At 41.4% G+C, this 17492-nt stretch overlaps 1 protein-coding gene across 2 annotated transcripts in view; it reads left to right on the top strand.

The window, feature by feature from the left end:
• The window catches only part of AFAP1 (actin filament associated protein 1), a 115151-nt gene extending 98385 nt beyond the window's left edge, over positions 1-16766 (top strand). The window contains exons 12-18 of one of the 2 annotated variants that reach the window (XM_085309610.1): positions 1896-2013; positions 3544-3801; positions 5341-5455; positions 7260-7424; positions 8005-8195; positions 8721-8882; positions 13532-16766. In XM_085309610.1, coding sequence (XP_085165736.1) covers positions 1896-2013; positions 3544-3801; positions 5341-5455; positions 7260-7424; positions 8005-8195; positions 8721-8882; positions 13532-13558 — 1036 coding nt within the window. In that variant the 3' untranslated portion in view covers positions 13559-16766. The remainder of the gene's footprint in view (positions 1-1895; positions 2014-3543; positions 3802-5340; positions 5456-7259; positions 7425-8004; positions 8196-8720; positions 8883-13531) is intronic. The other variant, XM_085309609.1, reaches the window with a different exon arrangement.
• The last annotated feature ends 726 nt before the right edge of the window (positions 16767-17492 follow it).

The following is a 17492-nucleotide window of genomic DNA, read 5'->3' as shown; positions in this document are numbered from 1 at the left end:
TAATAGCAGTATTTTAAATTGACTGCAGTTGTCATTAAAGATTTGATTATCATTAAATCACATCAGGTTTATTGGTTATTCTTTTACTGAGAATAATGCTTTGCCAAATGATTGGCTGTCCATTAATAAGCCAATTAATTTTGTTTATGTAAATCATTAGGTATCTAGGAAATACTGAAGAAAAATTGTTTCCAAACAGGTTTTTTTTCTATTTGCTTTCTCATCTAGCAGGTTTAGAATATAATTAGCTTACATAGATGCATCTGCAAACAAGGCTAATGAGCCTTAGTGAAATGATAGATGTTCGCTTCTTTTGGAGGTAGAAATAGTTACTGCAGGTGCATCAGAGGTTATTAATGACCGTCACAGCTTTCAGACATTTATCACACATCAGTCTCGATGAAGCTACTTAAATAAAAAATACATAATWACAGCTTCAAATGAAGTCCTTCAGACTAATCAGAAACACTTTAGTGTCCTTCAGGAGGAACAGTCCTTTAATAATGTATAATAAAGTACAAGATATGATAAAGTAAAAAACGTTTTTATCTAGCTTAGGCTTTTTGTTGTTTGTTTGTCTGTTTTAAGAGGGTAAAAAACCCTTCTGTCTAATGATTATTCCACCCCCTTAGTCCAGTGCATCCATCTGGGATGTGTCAGACAAAAAAGGCTCACACTGACCTGGGCAGGTTCATCCCTCTTTTGGGCCCACGGCTCAGGTGAGCAATAGCTGGATGAGGTCTGCCTCTCTCTGTGCAAGAAATTCAATGGATTCGATATTATTCCAACGCCAAAAGAAAGGTAGTGTCAAAACCACRGAGTTCTAGACTTCTGGCCAGCACTACAACCAACCACTCTGCTCCGGGAGGGCTTTATCGTATCTGTGAGTGTCAGCACACGGCCTGAGTAGTTCCATTGTTTGGGGTGGAAGTCTTTGTTTTCCCATTCATGTATACCTGCATCTGTAGGAATTTTGGGGGCTCTCACTGYGTATCTCCTTCCATTTCAGAGGCTGCTTCAAAGGAAAACTCACCCTTAATGTACTTATTGCTGTTGGGCCTGATTCTGCAGTTACTAGAGCGTTGCTCCCAATATAAAGCCTGCTGTAGTTGGTGACATTTTGCATATGTTCCGCAGAATTCCAGTAAAACAAGCTACAATCCTGATTTGGGGGAGAGAGAAAAAAAAAAAGAAATAATAAAATATATATATCCCTTCTGAAGTTTTCAGAGGGCTCAGATCCACTGTGCTTAAGAATGTGCATATAAAGTAATTGCAGGAAGCCAGCCTGGGAATCGGATTTGCACCATTGTTCAAACTTTACCCAGCCAAAAGTTCTGGTATGAACCTGAAAAATCCACAGAATGTGGGGAATAAAGTACTGTGCAAATTTTGATGGACATGTTAATTTAATTTCATTTAAGTTCTACTTTCCTCARACCTTTGCAGGATTTGATTATTGTTTCTGCAGATTCCTAAGTGCACATCCCCCCTGAACATGCATGCACTGAGAAACACCTGCTTCTCCCTGATACAGACAGCAACGAGACTTTTATGGGACACTGATATGCAAGCTTATAACTTAGGTCAGCAGGTTCCCCTGTAAACATGCCACAGAGTAGTTACAGCTGTTGCCATCCTGGCTTTCTCGCAGACTTATCCCTACTGTTAAAATACAATACAGAAACAAATGTTGTGATGGTATATGGTGCTGCTAGCAGCAACATGTGAGTAGCAAAGGAAGGAAAGAAAACTATCCTCAGCTTTCCTGCAGAAAGTGAGAGGATCTGTGGTTCCAAGCTACATAATCAGAGCCAGAGAACAAACCACTGAATCATCATTTAGACTTAGATTCAAGTGCTGGTTTTTATTACTTTTTATTTTGCTTTATGCAGTTTTATGAACAGGCGAGTTATATCTACAAATCCGTATCGGGGAAGCACTGCCAATGGCTACGCATGTCCTAGTGGAATGGCACTTCATTATGATGATGTTCCCTGCATAAATGGATCGGTAAGAATTTAATTTGCACGGGACAAATGGTTTGCATGTGTTGAATGCATGGACATCTGAAAATTATATTATCTAAAAGGCACCACTGGGCAGTTTCCARATGAACTCTTATTATTTTGATTGGGAACTGCAAACTTCTCTCACACCTACGGGGTATTAAGGGTGGGGGATATATTGTGTACATTAACCCGCACATGAGCCAACATGTGTTTCGAAAGCAGCTGCCTACTGATGGTTTGTTGCCAAGTCCTTGAATATAATACTGACTTGAAGGGGTACTTTTTTTATCACACCAGACCTGGCAAAGTTAAAGACTGAGTTACCCCAGACACTTGCTGGTGTCCATTGAAAGAAAGACTTTCTGTCCCTGGGCTGTGTGACTTTTGACAGCACGTACTGCTTTACCCAAAGGAGGACCACRAGGGTCACTTCCATCTTCATGATTTGGAGAGCTGATCTTAGGCAGATGTATAATAAGGTTTAACACATAATTGATTTTAACCCATAGTAGTATGTGGTCCCTAAGAGGATTTAGAGGGGAGCTATGGCTCATGTCAGCTCTCAGTTTGGGCTGCTTCCTAAAGGCCCTTGCGAAGGCTGAACTCACAGAAATTCGAAGCATTAAGCAGACTGCAAATACAGTCCTCAATCATGTCATAATAATGTCAGAAAGATGGTAGAAAAACCTCTCTGGGGAACAACATACAACAGCATGTGTGGTGAGTAGTCTGGATCTGCAGTACTTGGATGTGCTTAAGCCTTCATATGAGAAGTATGCTGCCACAGCCAGGATGGATTAAGAAAGGATATTTGGCAGCCAGGCTCATGGTTTCTTTTAAGATTAATTGAATGAATCACTAGGGTATTGTTGAGCTTTCCTTTTTCTTTTCTTTTTTTTTTTTTTTTTTTTTTTGGGGGGGGGGTGGGGGGAGAGGAAATGACCTGTAGCTATTTTAGATAGTTAGCAAAGAATAATAATTTTCCAGCAAATAAAATGTAATACTAGCATACCAGCAGCTGGTATTCACTGGAAAGACATCTAGCCTGAAGAAAAACAATCCAAACAAGAAAAAAACACACTTGACTTTTGCTGTTAGACTATATTACTTTTAACAAATTGTGTACCAGATGTAATCCTGCAGGTTCATCTGTGTAACCCACAAGAATCCCGTTGCCAACTTATTCTACTTAAAGGAGTAGTTTAACATTTCTCCTTGTGCCTCTTCAGTGTTAGAGTTAGCAATTGAAAATGCAGCCTATGAAATAGGAAGGGGGTAGGATAGTACAGGCTTGCTCGTTTAACAGAAGATGCAAAGGACTGAGGTTATGAGACACGTAATACAGAGCTTCCTTTCCACACTGTACCCACCTGCACTTTTCCTGGTAGTCTGACTCAAGTTTAAGGGATAAGGCTATGCTGGCTAAACGCAGAGGGCTTTCTATGGTCGAAGCACTTACACTAATGTTTTAATTTCACTTAGGTTCTGCATGGTGTATTGTTTACTAACTGCATAAGTATGTGTGTTGCAGTGGGAACCAGAAGATGGCTTTCCTACTTCTCGTAGCAGGAACATTGGAGAAGAAATGCTTTATGATAACGCAGGCCTGTACGATAACTTGCCGTCTCCAAAAATCTTTGCGCGCTATCCATCAGCGGACAGAAAAGCCAATAGGTTATCTGCTGACAAACTATCCTCTAACCATTACAAACACCCTGTCTCCTCCAATCTGTCTTCTGCTCAGTCTGTCACTAATACCTCTGCTGTGGGGAGGGGATCTGTCTCGCAGGTACTGTACTGTTCGATTCTATAACAAAGCTGCTTATTTTTGGCTGTTCTGTTTATTCATTGTTATGCTTAGGACCTTAGACTGTTTCAGGCAGTCAGTCTGACCAGTGTCGTGCTTGGAGTTTGGTCACGAGCCATTGCAAATGGAATGGCTTTGCTAAGCTGTAAATCCTGATGCGGAAGTRTTGTGTCCTCGTGGTACCTGTCAGGGCCTTCCCCACAGATTCGTGGTGATTTACGTAGTGTAGAAAATAACAAAAGAACGCATCTGACTTTCCAAATGTATCTCCAAAGCATCTCTAGAATGTCTAGTTGTATATTATGAATCTTATAGCTACATATATTTGTATATATGTATATACACACACGTATATTGTATTCTATCATATATACTGTGTATGTACCATATTTAAATAACTGCCTGCTATTTTCTTCCCCTGAAAAAAATCTAAGGTTGTGTCTGTGCTGTTTTCTGAGGGTGGCCTCAGGCTTGTGGACCTGAGACRAAATGGAAGTGCAGAGAGCACGTGAAATCCTCTGTGCTCAGATCTAGTAGGCAGCCGAGCCCCAGAGACAGGCTCACTGCAGCAGGGAGGCGTGAGGGCGTCCTCTGCTCATGGGGACCATCTCCATGGCTGTGGCCATGTCCTCAAAGCTGAAGGATGGCATAAGTGCTGGGGAAACACAGGCGGGAACCTGTGAATGTATCACGAAGACCTAAGAGTTTCAGTCTAATCTGAAACAGAGCAGTTAGCTAAGTACTTCACATGTATAATGTACCTGTCATATTATGTGTTTACTTAATCTSTACAAAACTTTATATCAGAATATTAGAATTGGAAGTAGCAGAAGTGGGGATGGATCTGAGCAATGTGTTTCCTGGATTTTTAGTCTGCAATAGCTAGCACTTCATTGCGCTGTCAGTTCRTGCTTTATTGTTGTGACATTTCAAAAAGCTCTTAGAAGCAGGTAAACATAATTTGCCACACATATGTCCTGTGCATGGCTAATACTTTGCAGATGGAAACTCTTAAGATTAGTCAGGGCACTGTTCCTCTGCCCTGGGCTCCGTTCATGGCAGGGGTGCACCCTAATTGCATATGAAACGGGCCRTTTCTGGTAATCTTGTGAGCTTGTCTGGCCATTGTGAGTGTGTGCCCTTCTTAAGTTAAAAAAATARTAATAGTTATTAACTAAAGTTTGTGTAAAAGCAAATTGGTATATTAGTGCCTAATATTTAAATAATGTGTAATAATTGTATTATTTTGAACAAAGATCCATGTAAAGGTCATATAGCAAATAGAAAACGGTTCCTGGTGGTTACYGCTTTTGGAGCTTGCTGAATCGCAGTGGCAGGGCTCAATGACGAGCTCTCTGGAGGAAGTGCTGTCTCCAGCTGAATCAATTAAGTCTATTAAAAGGATCCTCTRAGTAGGCAGCTTTATGTCCTGCTGTCAAGCTTTGCCCTTGATGAAAGGGAGACTGTAATGCCAGCGGTACAGTAATAACCGGATCCTATTTGTACTTTGTTTTCAAACAGTTTAAAGGCAAGAAACCTCCTGCAACTGCTAATGGCATCACAGGAAAAGGGAGAACTTTAAATAACCAACCAAAGAAATCTGAATCGGTGTCATGCGTAAAGCGCACAGCATCCAGTAAGTATATCTCCTCGCAGCTGCCGTTTGTGAAAACAGTCGTGAGGATACCCAAAATAGCTTTCTTCCTGGCAAACAAGGTAAAGGCCACAGTGGGTCTTCTGTGGCCGAGAGGCTGGCTGGAGATGCCACCAGCACTTGGAATAGGAGATCCTGTGAGAACTGGCAATTCTTCATCCCGCCAGACATTCCCAAGGGTAAAAGGATGTCATACACAGGACAATAAATATGAAATATGACTGGAAAAAAAAAACATGAGCAAAGAAGGAAAGAATCCAGTAACTATTCTTCCTTTTGGGGCAAAGAGTAATTCTATATTCCTGTTGGGGCAGAGGGGTCAGAAGCTAGGAAAGACACTTGAAGGATTTTATGTCGCTCATAAGCAGAATTACTCTTATCCCTAATACAAAATGGTATAACAAAATAATGAAGACTATTACAGCTCAAAAGTTTCCTGGATGAGATTGAGATTTCATCTTGTAAGGGGCAAATGGAGAAGGACGACTCTCCTTGACAGGTGGATTGCCTGTAGTTAATTTGAGTGCTTCCTTTCTGAAATAAAGGCTCATTAAAGGAATTTTATACTAAGAAGGGAAGATCTGGGAAGAGATTTGTATGATTTCTAGTCCTAGAAAAAGAATTTTGGGTAATTAAAAACAATCCTGACAGGAATTATTTGTTTAAAGAAGATAAKATGGAAAAGAGATATAATAGTGTTCTTAAAACATGGCAAAGACTTCTGCTAGAGAAAGAATGTGGTTTTTGAGCCCAAGGTGGATTTTTAAGAAGTCATGCATTYAATGTGAATAAGAGAGATTCGGGTTACACATTAGGAAAAAAAGTATACATTTTTTTGACTATAGAGGTGGATTGGCATTGGAATAGATGATTGTGGCAGGTAAAGGAGTCTCACTGACTAAAACAGGTTTGACAGCTATTTATCAGGAGTGATTTAGGTACTGTTGACTCGGTCTTAAGATACGTGGCCARTGACCTGTTAGATGAGCTATTTTCAAGTCTGCTAGTGGAATGCATATAGAAGTGACTGTGATGTAAATTGGAACACAGATATGATGAAATATGAACCATGAAAGCATTTCTATGGGAAATTTAAGAAAAAGGATCTTAAGTATCAAAAAAGTGAGCATATCTTGTTCTCTTACATCAGGCAAGGAAAGGTGTGTGCTTGAAGTGTTCAAGCCATCTCTTGAAGTAGAAATGGGAACGAGGTAAAAAGGCAAACAGGTAGTTTTTCCACTGACCCCTTCCAATTAAAAATCAAGGGTTCAGAGATAAAGAGGAGCCCTGTTTCCATCCTCTGAACTACAGAGGAAGACAAGGCCATTTTTAAAACCAAAGTACTATAAGATAACTGATATTTCTCCTTTTTTCCCCATATGAATCTAGAGAAAAAAAATYCCTCTCATATCATTAGCAGCTGTGCTTCAGAACTCGGTGAGAACCACAAAACGTGAGGAAAAGCTGGTGGAACAGAAACGCTGAACTGGTTTCTCAAACCACGAACCGGTTTATGTGATTTTTGCGTTTCAGGGGGTAGGTTAGGGTTTTTCTGGCAGTTTACCCAAGGCGCTGAGGCCACGAGCTGCCGAAGGAGGCCCGTGTGCACGTGCGTCCCCACACGCTGCAAAAGCCTGACTGAGCCGAAGTTAAGTTGAGAATAAATTCAGAGTTTGTGTATTTGCGATCGTTCTTTCTCCTGTCCCAAACTGCGATAAGTTCCCGTGAAAGCGAGCGGGCAGGGAACAACTGGATCAAATAAGTAACGGCAACGTAACGCGTGCAGATGCCGAGCAGTACAAGTACGGCAAGAACCGCGTGGAGGCAGATGCGAAGCGGTTACAAAGCAAAGAGGAGGAATTGCTGAAGAGGAAGGAAGCGCTCCGGAACCGGTTGGCCCAGCTCCGAAAGGAAAGAAAGGATCTCCGAGCTGCCATTGAAGTCAACGCTGGTACGGGGGGCTCTCTGGGCTGACGGCTACGCGTGGTYGCTTTACTGACCCAAAGGGATTTACCTCCTAGGCTGGAGATGTGCCACTGCATGAGGTTTGGTTTTGCAGTAAACTGTACTCTGTAAYGGCTGTATTTAATTTTTTTAATGCACCTGTATGTGTGTGTGTGTACATGTATGTAATCATACTTACATGTACGCACATGGAGATTAACTAGATGCATCTGTGTTAGCTAGAAATGACAGCGGTGGGGACTGAAGCTGCTAATTCATAAGCAGTCTGTGGGACCAGTTGTATTGCAACTGGCTAATTATACTTCTGTGGCATGGGAAAACGCCAAAACAACTACTGGTGTGAAACCAGATAGAAACCTAGGGAAGGCACCTCAAAGAAAGCATTTGGGTTTTCTTTCTGCTAAACATATTCCCTGAAAAAAAAAAAATTTGCAAAGTGTGTGGTTTTTTATGAAGTCAGTGATTTTTAGAGGGCTCGTTCCTTGTTTTCTTTCRTACAGAAAATAAGTTTTGTAAGCATTAATTTAAGCTTCTCGTTGAAATAATRACATTGCTCTGGGTGACAGGCAGGAAGACTCAAGTGATTCTCGAAGATAAGTTGAAGAAGCTGGAGGAGGAATGTAAGCAGAAGGAAGCTGAGCGCGTAAACCTGGAGCTGGAGCTGACGGAGGTGAAGGAGAGCCTGAAGAAAGCCTTGGCGGGCGGCATCACTCTGGGCTTGGCTATTGAGCCCAAATCAGGAACATCAAGCCCGCAGGTATGCGCAGCCATTATACTCTCAAATCCGATGACCGTGGCTGGGAGTGCTCTGTGTCCGATAAAAAGAGTGGGAATTGAGAGTTCTGAGAAGGTTCGTTAAGCCCAGGAAGGAAGAGCRGAACTAAATCCCTTACTGCGTTATTTGCGTTCTTCGCCTGCGTCAGGTGTMATTTCTACAGCAACGAGGATTGGGTAGACAGGGGAATCAGAGGCAGTATGTATATAATTATTATTTGCATTATGATATTATAGCAGGGTCAATGAGCAGTGTTGATCCCTCCATRTGATCCACTGTTATTTAATCATAGAGAATGAACTTCAAGTGTCATCACAGAACATGTGCTTTGGTTTATTTTATTTTGTTTCAACTTCTTTTTCGTTTTTTCCATCCCTATTACAACTTTTTGTTTTAACGTGTGTAGTCTTTTTGTCAAAAAAGCCCCCTGCATTTCTAAGTATAAGTAGATAATATTGCCCATGTGACTATTTGGAAACTCAGTGTAGGGTTTTCACTCTTTATTAGTCCCCAATTTTCAAGCACCGAACTTTGGAAAACTCGCCCATCTCCAGCTGTGACACTAGTGATACTGAATGCTCCATACCTGTGAACAGCGCGGCAGCTCTGAAGCGACCTCCCTCGTCAAATAATTCTCCATGTCGAGGCCATGTACTCCGAAAAGCAAAGGTGAGAAGCCTTATGCAAGTTTTCTTTACTTYTTTAAAAATATTTTTGCTTGTGGAGAGAAAGAGAAGGAGAGATTGCTGCTGCTTAAATTTCKGTGGGTGAAATTTAGCTTCAAGAAGAGTCTGTGCCATGTCTAAATTATTCACATTACTATATAAGTACCACATGCTCATCCTCCAGTCAGGAGTGACTTTTGGGAACCGTTTGCAGAAGAACTAAAAAATACTTTGGGAAAAGGATTTGGCTGTATTTCTCCCTCTCCCTGGTTTTCTCTCTAGTCCCTTATAAATTTCCCTTGCAAGGTTAGTGGCCTGGACTGTAGTCAGTCCATTTAAAATTCAGTAAGGTGCACTAGCTTTGTAGCTGATAAGTGGTTAAGGGTATTGTTACGGTAAGTTTTCCCAAAACAAGATAATATTGTGTATAATCAGCTGATGCAAGAACAGAATAGTTGTCAGCATAGCAACTGAAAACGTGTTGTGCAAGTGTCAACCTTCAATATACATTTAAAGTAGAAATTGAATTAATTTAAGTTAGCCTGACAAGTACCAGACTGAAGTTTGTGTTGCTATAGCATTGTTACAATTTTAAAATGGTTTTAAATATGCTTTCTGTGAAATAAGATTTGCATGACAGTTCTTGGGGGCTAAATTGGCTAGCAACATAAAAATATTCCTGACTAGCATGTTAGGTAGCATGTAAGCAAGGGAGACAGGAACAGCACTGGCCCAAGCTTTTGTTGTTTTAGTTTTTCACTGCTAATTGTAATTATAATCAATAACAATCACAGACATCTGCCTTCCATAATGCACTCCATTATTTTGACATGACATTTTCTGTAAGGTAGGGATTGTTTTAAARTACTTTTTGTAAAGAGCAGCTACATTGATTTCATTGATTATATAYATTTACAGAGTTTGAGCACTGTGGTGCCTAAATCTGCTAGACACTAAGAAATCATCAAGTCAACAAATGATTTGCTTTTATGGCATGTTCTCCTCCCTCCCTGCCTTCCTACTCGCCTCCGCTAACCTTCCTGCTTCCGCAGCCCACGGGTTGCTTCCCTTGCCGTATGGTGTGTGACACCCTTGCACCCTCCCGCAGCCACTGAGCCCTCCTGCTTTTCCGCGGGGGCCRGTGGCCTTTCCTCTTCAGTTGGCCTGATGCATTTTCATTTAACTCAGAATRATTAAACATTGCATAATTGGTTTCAGCTCTGTTTAACTCTGACGCTTGCTGTTTCTGTTTCAAATCTGCAGAAGGATTTGTGTACTCTAAAACTTACCTATGGATTCCAGTTATGTCATAATTTATCTCATAAAAGCTAGCATCTCTAACTATACCCTTTTCTTAGATTTGTGCATTAGCACAGCATTACTAAGGGAATGAGGTCCCTTAGAGCACAGCCTGAGCGAAGAGGAGAGTGGATTGGGTTCGCAACTTGCTATGCGCTAGACAGGCACGTTAAAGCCAGCCATTTAATCATTACAGAGATTAAAGAGAAACCAGGACACAATAAAACCTAAAAATTTTGGGGGGGTAAAGAATACCTTACAGTTGTAACTTCATTTCTGTGCTCAACATAAACCATACAGGAAGAAGTCTTGCTTGCCTTCACTGATCGTCCTTTAGAGGATGCAGTAGGTTGGTCAAGTTCTTCTGTAGAGGAATCTCGGACATAAGATGAGGCTAATCAGAAAGGATACGGAGCTACTTGGAACGGTTCTCATCATGGGAAAAATAACTCAAAGTGTCCTGTTCAGCCTTAACAGCTTTTTCCTAAATCCTCATGCACTAAATGTTACCAGTGAAATTTTGCAGGCTTGGCTAATGCAGCCCAAGCTGTACTGCGCCCATTCGCCCTGTGCTGCGGCCAAGTTCTGCCATCAGATATGCATCTGCAGCACGCTCCGCTTCCCACGGGAGCTAGCGTACGTATGCGAGGGTGGGATTTGGCGCTCGGTTTTTTGGCCTGCTGCAGTTCCGAGCGAGCCCAGGCCTCCTGGATGCGGCCGAGCAAGGGGGGGTCACACATGAGCATCCCGAGAGCAGAACTTGGCGCTGGGCGCGTGAAAGTGCAGTATGTGGGAGTGAGGCTGATTTCATGTCCGTGCTAACGCTTGTGTCTTCAGCAGCTGGCAAATCTCCCGATGTTATGAAGAGTTGTATAACCCTTGAAAATGTTGGCTTTTTCTTTTTCTGCTCTGTCCAGTGTGTATTGCTAACCACTGAACGCCTCCCTTCCTGCTCCTCCTTGCGCACCTCTCCTTGCTCGCCAGCCCCAGTACGTGGCTTTTGCTGTCCGCCCACCCCTTGTTTGCCACCGGCCTCGTGTCACTGCCGTGCCGATGAGCCCGTAGCACTGCCGCATCCCTGCCAGGGCAGCGGCTGCTTTAAAACGTGCAGCCGAGCTCGTCAGTGGTGTGTCACAGGGTCGGCCTGCAGAAGAGCAGCGAGAAGCTCCGACGGGGCAGCTCTCTCGAAAGGCAGAGTTTGGAAGTGCTGCTGCACCAGACAGCTCGCGCTGCTCAGTGCGTCGGCACAAAGGGGGAACAGAGACGTGGGGATGTGGCTGGAGCAGCACAACATGGATCAAACACTGAGTCTTACCGTCCAGCTCCACCTTTTTCATAAATTCACAGGGTTTGATAACATTTTTTTWAAAAAGGTCAGACTTGGTGTTAAATTTAGGAATTATCAGTAGTGTATGGGGGGTGAGTATTTAGGGCAAACACTGTACTTATACATTTATTTGGATTTTTAACTAAAAAATATGCAACATTCTAAAAAAAAAAAAAGAATTTTCTTAAAAAAAAATACGTAGCCAGAAATAGKTTTTCATTTTGTGATTTTGTTCATCTCTTTGGCTGGAAATTGGAACAGTATTAAAATATGCAAAATAACAATTTTCATTGGCAGTGCTAATGAAGTAAAATACTTTAAAATACCCTTGCTAATAAGAAAAACAATAATGTAAACATGCTTCGTATTTAAAATCAGCTGCTAAAACCAAATTGTTACGGAATGAGCAGTGCAGTTTCCTGCACTGAATGTCAGCAGCTTCCATTTTGCTTATGTCTAGGGTCTGGAGGAGAAAACAAGCTCTTGTAGTTTTCCAGCTCCCAGTCAATGTTGACTTAAACATTCTTTCTTGGGCTTGAATTAGCTGGAGAAGGGGAAACAAAGAAAATGTTCCTCCTGCACCTGTGAAAGAAGCTACTGCTTTCAAGGCTTACTTAACACTTTAAGAAACTGTGTTCCCAGTTGCTTAGCTAMTGACTTCCTTGAGAGCTTTGGCAGCTTGTATATGGGGAGTATAGATTTAATATTCTTTTTAAAGTAATCTATCCAAATAATCACCAATATAGAATTTAAAATTTAGGTTTGTCATAATTTGAGATGTAAAAATAATTTTAATGACTTTTAAAATGCATTATATTTTACTTTTAATTAAACTTTCAGTACTATTTAAATTTTAAAATAGTAATTAAAAAAATAATTTAAACTGTTATCTACCTGCTTTAAAGCCAGAATTTTTTCTTCTAGCCCTCAAGCCGCCAACTATGACCTTTCCTGTTGCTTTACCATGGTTGAAAAGCAGTCATGGTCCTGCAGCTGTTGAGCCAAACTAATGCCATTACTGCGTTCAGAGGCAGAAACAGATACTTGCTTGTATAAGTAACAGTTTTCAGCTAGAGCTCTTAAACATTGTGGAATGAGTGTTAAATTCAGGAATTCAGATGGAGAGCCAAGAAGCCGGCTGCCTGCAGAGCATCTCTGCCGAGCRATGGGTGGGAGAAGCGTTTGGAGACCCTGAGTCCTGGCCAGGGAGCAGCTCTGCAATTGCACCGCAGAGATTACATCAGGCTAGAGGCTAAGTGCTTTGTATAATCAGCGTTTCCTCCTGGCTGTAAGGGCATAACTCGGCGAACAYGTACGGCATGACTATCCTAGGCTGCGCCTACCCCTCTTCATACTGCTGCTCCTGTCCTCACCTGCCTGGTGGGCAAACTGAGGCCTGGAACAGCGAAGTGACATTTTTAACTTCCAGCAACAGCTCAACTCGGRTTATGTATATGGAGAAAAAAAAATGTGCAGTTACTTGACCTGCTTTTTTTTCAGTTCCAGTTCTTTGCCCTGCCCTGTAAGTCTCTCTACCCCAGTAAGTCTCACCTTCTAGCTGTAGAAATGGGCGTCCGCTGTGATTTTTATAATAAAGAGTGAGGACTGTAACAATCATTCAGTGATAGCTCTTTATTAGGGATATCGTTTCTTTCTCTTTTAACTCCTGTATTCCAAATCTGCCTTGCTCTTACTCAGCTCCAGCCGAGTGCTTTRGCCCAACAGCAGCGTGCACGTTTTCTCCCCAACTGCCCAAGTGGGGAGCAAACCAACACAGCTTGTTTGCAAAGCACTGGGAAAAAGTTGCCATATATAGCTCCAGGGGAGGGAAGCTGTGCGTGAGTTCTGTATCAGGACCCATTTGTTAGCATTCCCTAACTAATTTGTGGGCAGAAGGCTGCATCCAGTAAAATCAATGGAAAAACTGTTACTGACCTCAGCTGGCTTTGGCTTAGCAGAGCTAATGACATCAGTGAAATACTCTGATTTGTCTCACATTTTCCATATCTTTTTTTCCCCCCTTCCAGGAATGGGAGATGAAAAATGGAACATAAGTATAGCAAAACCACTCACTTTCCGTGAAGGCCTTACTTATTATGGACCAAGACACAGGCTGCAAAAGACTCATCTGTAAAGTGGTATCGAGTGACACAACATAGGAGGTTTTATAATTCTGTTAAGTTAATGGCTGCTTGGCCCTCATTTGTCTGTATTCTCTCTACTGTATTGCTGTGTAACTACGTGTGCCCCTTTTTGTTACCTGTAACTCCTTATTTCCAACTTCATTTGTACAGAAAATGAAAATCAAAAGCCAAAACAATGAGAGTAAGTAGAAAGGAACATATAGTTGCCATCGAACGTTTACTTTGCGGAAACAGTTTAGACCAGCAATGTTAATGATGCTGCATCAGATGGCCTGAGCAGCACTAAAGACTGGTGCATTATTTAAGACCAATCTGAAATAATTTCAGATCGGATGCACTCTTACAGGTAGTACCGACTTTCAGGATTCTGCTAGAGCAGTCGCTCACGGAAGACTTGCTCATTTGCAGTTAGCTGTTCACAGGGCAAAAGGAAAACGAAGAAATGTATTCACAGAAATGGCATGACTGGGAAGTCAGGACTCTCGAGCGCCACTGTCCTCTGTGGCGATTAGAGACCATGGAGTGACACAACTCAGCTGTGAAGCATTTTTTGATACTACTTAGACAGATGCTTTTGTCATTTTGACACAAAAAGCTGCCATACTTTTAAAAATGCATTTTAATACATTCTTTTTTATTACTATTTTGAAGCACCAGTCATTTTCAAAGGTCACGTTGTCTAAGAATGATTTGTTCCTGATTTTTTAAAAGCCAGATATTACATCATTTCTGTACTTAAAAAAAAAGAAAGAAAGAAAAAGGAAAAGAAAGAAAAAGAATTAATCCTGAACAGCTAATGGCAACTCAGAATAGCTTATGCAGTCTTGGTTTGTTTTTTATAAAGCAGTATTGTTAAACTTGAGTTATAGACCACTGCTGTACTTGGTTTCCTTAGCCTTTCCTGACCTCAGCTATTATTTTGTGAGGAAGACAGACTGAAAGGATGATAATTTCCAGCCTCTTTTTATAAATGATTTTAGAAACAATTCGGGAACTTTTCAGACAGGACTCTATTTCTGTTTACTAGGAAACTGTGCCTTGCATTTTAGCCTGTAAAATTACAGAAATCTGTTCATCTTTGGCAATTTACTGCATGTAGCCTCAGGAGTGACATGGATAGAGACAGGAAGTCCTTCAAAATCTCAAGATTAACTTAAAAAAAATCAGGAGAGAGACCAAATAATGAGTTGAGATTCTTTTAGTCTGTCCTCTGTGGGGGGTTTTAAGCCTTCAGAGAGCCTTCAATCACATTCTTAAGATTTTTCTCCTCAACTGTAAGGACTAGAAAATTACTTTAATTAAAAAAATGTTAAAAACTACTCATAGTTTGAGATAATCACAAGACATTAGGACCAGAATCTTGATAACTAGTCAAGACTCACACTTAAAAATCACAGAGGTTGGCTACACAGTAGTTACCAAGGATCAAATGCTATTGTGCAGGCCTAGGTTGCCTGTTACCTCTAAGAAGAAACAAATCTAACTGAGTGCTCGCCGCTATTCCAAAGTTGCACGGATGCTGGAGGACATCCTACAGCAGCTGGTGGTATGAGCAGGCCTGGGACCGTGGTGCAGAGTTATCAGAAAGACGCAGCGCTCAGCAGCTCCCCAGAATCAGGCCACAGTGAATGCTGAGGGCTTTTGAAAAGCAGGTCCATAATGGTCTGCCCGCAAGGGCTTTGCCCTATTTCCAGGTGAAATTAGTGCCAGGGATCCCACGGACCTGAACAGAGCAGAAATGAGGTGCAAAATTAGGATAGGCTCTTTGCTTCCTGGGTGTCTGCTTTGTGCAGCGCACCTCAGGAACGCCAGTGCAGTAAGGAAGCAAGCGTCAGCATGGTTTTCATTGAAAACAGGATTTTTATTTTATTCTAGGTCATCTGCTTACTTATTAATGCTTCTTAAGTGGAGGGCACACTCTACACTGTATGACTATGGACTAAACAGTATCAAGTATCCCATAAATATTAGCAGAAGCAAATTTGAAGCAAAAGTAAGTTCATTTAGGCTTTTTATTTCAAATTAAGTTATTTATTTGTATATTTCAATAAATATTTAATTTATATCTGTACATATTTATGATGCAAATTAGGCATCTAGTCAACATTTGCAATGATGTAACTGGTGTTGCCATTTACAAGTGGTCCCACATCAAATACCGCAGACCCGTCGAAAGCCAAATTATTTCGGTCCCTGCGATGGCCCGGGTTTTGGTAAGGAAGAAAGCAACCAACGCCCAGAAATAACCTCGCTGCAGACCACATTCAGTGCTGTGAAATACACGCTGTTTTGTTGAATAGTACTATTGCTGTACAATTTTTTTTTTACACAAAACAAACAGCAGAGCTTGTATTTTCAATGTTTTTAGATTTCAGAATCACTAGGCAAAGTCGGCAATAGAGCAGTATGACTTTTCTTTTTTTAAAAAAAAATTCTTGTATTTTAAACCATTGCATTTCTATGTCTTTTGAGATAATGTTACACTTGCGCTTCCTCAGCAAACTCCTATTACTGTACTAGGTGCTTTTTATATTGTTTTTGTTATGGGTGATGCTTTTTTAAAAAACATCATAATTTGGGGGGATGAAAAGTTGTTTTTTTTTATGAGATGATTGTGGCAATTTGATTTTTCAAATRGAGAATACTTTAGTACCAATTTTCATTTAAGTCACTTTCAAATTAATTGGCCCAGGATGTATGTTGTAAGATAATGTTCTCATATTAAGAATGTAATTATTTCCTTATTGTATTTTTTAAAAAACAAAATCATATTTAAAAATCTCTGTGAAAAAAGCATGAAAGAAACATGAAAAAAAGTTTTTGTTTTATTTTTGTTATTGGATATGTTGGCAGTGCCCATTATAATTGACTGTAAATAGAGTCTTTCTACTGTATTTCTCAATGTATTTAAGTTTTTTGACACACATTCATGGAAACTTCTGTTAAAAAAAAAATAGATCCACCTACAAATGTGTGTCTTTCTTAGTAGCTTCAACTAACCTTCTGCCTTCTAGTTTATTCTCCAGAAAGTCTTGCAGAGTGTGAAAAAAAGACTGGCACCTGGTAGGTGCGACAGATTCAAGATCATTATTAATAAAGTTACCTGTCAAAACCAGAAGCATTTGCAGTGCCCTTCCGTGGTGTTTGTCGCGTAAGACTCACGCAGGCCGTCTGCGAGAGCCTCCTGAGCGAGGACGATGCCCCCGTGCCGCGCAGCCCGGCTCGGTCAGCGTTAGCGTTTCTGCGTATCGGGTCTGTCCCCCCCCCGCCTTTAGGTGCGCAGTGGCTTCCTGCAACGTGAGTATCTGTGGGCAAGGCATGCCAGCAAGGGCACGTGGAAATGCAGGGCCTTCGGCGCTCGTAGCCGAAGGCCCCTCTGCTGCAGCGTTGCTCCTCCGCAGTTCACAGGAGGCTGCTCTGATTGATGGGGCAAACATCCTTACCTAGAAACACGGCCCCCGCCCCCGGCTTCTCCTGGCACCAGAGGAGAAATGGAGCTCGCTGGCGCTATCTGCTCCTGGAGTGCTCAGCTCCCCGGGAAGTGGAAAAGACCTCATAAGGATAAACAACCACTTTAAAGTTGGTAAACAAATGAAAAGGGGCAAAAACACTACTTTTGTTGCAGTGGCGGTCATTCGGTTCTGGAGTCCCACACTAGAAGCCAACTACAAAGACTGGCAGAAATGTCTTACAGATCTTCGCCAGTGATTTAATATGTCAGAAGAAATCTGATGAAGGTAAACATAAAGAAAGAAAGAGCTGCATGTAAGGGAAACAAATAATTATAAAAAGAGCCCTTCTTTACCCTCCTTAAGTAACAATTTAGCTTTGCATGGTCTATTAT

Source organism: Rhea americana, unplaced genomic scaffold (genome assembly GCF_003343005.1).
Source record: "Rhea americana isolate MKP2758 unplaced genomic scaffold, rheAme1 scaffold_30, whole genome shotgun sequence".
Classification (NCBI taxonomy): Eukaryota; Metazoa; Chordata; class Aves; order Rheiformes; family Rheidae; genus Rhea; species Rhea americana.
This window is presented reverse-complemented; position numbering and strand designations above follow the sequence as displayed.